The following is a 1,873-nucleotide window of genomic DNA, read 5'->3' as shown; positions in this document are numbered from 1 at the left end:
CAACATGGGAATGACCCGTGGCTCCTTCGTGGCAGAGAATGAAGAAGACTGTGGACATCTGAGGTCCTGCCGGAAGTACCGCTGACCCCTCATTTACTGAGCACCCATTGAACGTTGCTTTGGTTGCTTTAATCATGAACGAGCAGAAAGTTGACCGTTCGAACCCACCAGCCACTGTGCAGGAGCATGAGGCAGCCTGCTCCAGAGATTGTCCAGCCTCCGAGGCCCTGTCGAGAAGCCCCGCCTGTCCTGCAGGCTTGCTGTGAGCTGCTATCGAGGCAGCCCAGCGGCAGTGAGTGGTGGCGTCACCTTGAATCTCTCTTGAATTTGGTCACAGTGTTTCGTTTTAAAATGTCCTACTTAATGATGTTTGCTAACATTTGGGAACTTTGTATCTATCTTCATAAGGGAGATTACTCCCATGGTGTTATTTTTTGTTGGTCGCTCTTTGTTTACATAATGAAATTTCATATCCTGATATGCCAAAGGAGGTCATTAAGATCAGGAAATGCTTAGATCCCCACGAGGCGAGTCTGTACTCTAAAGCTGAGGCTCCCCTGGCACCGCGGACTGCCGGGTCCATAGGTCCAGGTCTGCCATCCGTCCTACCTTACAGGTCATTCTCCTCCATCCTTGGCTTAGACATTTACAGGTTCTCAATGCAGGGGATTCTGAAGGCCTCGAGCCTGTAGATTGCACCCATTCTCTCTGCATGGCCAGGACATTGCTAGCCGAAACCCAGTTTAACCTGAAGTGATGTGGTCCCCAGGGCGAGTGTTCACGCTGGAAGCTTCTCATTAGGGTGGCTGCCCCGCCCCGCCCCCTCTGCACAAGAGCAGTGCACCCACATACTTAGTCACACCCTCGGGAGGAGGTCGCAGTAGGGTGATCCACTTTAGGTGTCTTGTCAGTGCGTGTCAGTCCTGCCTCGCTACATGTTGGTAACAACAGGAAGGTAAGAAGAAATGGCTCAAGCATGCCGAGCATGCAAAGGGAAAAAACCCCAACTCACCCACAGCCTGGGGGGGGGGGCTCACTGGCGTGTGTGAATATTGTCCTGTGAGACGGCACAAGGGGAGTGGACCAGAGGGAGGAGACTTTCAGAACTCTTCCCCCGGCTCCCAGGCAAACGCGAACTGGCTCACCTGTCTGTTTCTTACAGAGGACATAAGGATAAAATCTTCGTGATCAAGTGTGACCCCCATCATGCCGACAAGCTGGTGACCGCTGGGGTGAAGCACATCAAGTTCTGGCAGCAGGCAGGTACTGTGCTTGAGCGCGCCCTCTCGGTGGTCAGCGAGCTTCCCCAGGTCAATCAGAAAGCCCGCCGCCGTGATCTGCCTGGCAGTCACTCCAGATGCTGAAAGCCCCCTGTGGGCTTGGGAACTCGGGAGGGTGCCACGCTAGTCACAGACACCCCGAAAGCTTTGGGAAATACTCTGCTGTGGAAATCATTGTTTTCATACTTAGTTATCTGTTCTGAAAGCAGGGGTTATATTAACGGACTACGGAATTTATCCCATGACTCTGCACACAGTAGGCAGTCAGTCGAAACGAGAGGCTTCCAAAAGTTCATGGAGCGCGCCGTGATCTTTCCATGTCCTTTTCCCACCCGCGGCTCGAAGCCTCGGCGTTCTTGTGGGTTATCCCATTGGCAGGAAGGGTGGGAACGTAAGCAGGGGCACACGTTCGAAGGCATCTCTCCTCGGCACTCAGGAGCCAGACCACCCCCTGCGATGCTCCTGAGTTCTTCCTGCCAGCACTGGTACCAAGCCCAACTTAGGCTGGACACGACAAGAGGAGACTATCATTCCAGGGCCTCTGCTTTTACAGAAAGGCGAGCGGTGCCCAGCCTGTCCGGAGGGCCAGCCGT

The 1,873-nt window shown here is 54.0% G+C and overlaps 1 protein-coding gene across 1 annotated transcript in view; it reads left to right on the top strand.

Moving 5' to 3' along the window:
- The window catches only part of EML6 (EMAP like 6), a 188,246-nt gene that overhangs the window by 114,391 nt on the left and 71,982 nt on the right, over positions 1-1,873 (top strand). The window contains exon 17 of the mRNA XM_045294098.1: positions 1,163-1,310. Within this exon, the coding sequence (XP_045150033.1) occupies positions 1,163-1,310 (148 nt within the window). The remainder of the gene's footprint in view (positions 1-1,162; positions 1,311-1,873) is intronic.

Source organism: Echinops telfairi, unplaced genomic scaffold (genome assembly GCF_000313985.2).
Source record: "Echinops telfairi isolate 266 unplaced genomic scaffold, ASM31398v2 ScPeMD7_2573;HRSCAF=3158, whole genome shotgun sequence".
Taxonomy (NCBI): domain Eukaryota; kingdom Metazoa; phylum Chordata; class Mammalia; order Afrosoricida; family Tenrecidae; genus Echinops; species Echinops telfairi.
Note: the sequence above shows the minus strand (reverse complement) of the source record. Positions and strands in the feature narration are given on the sequence as shown.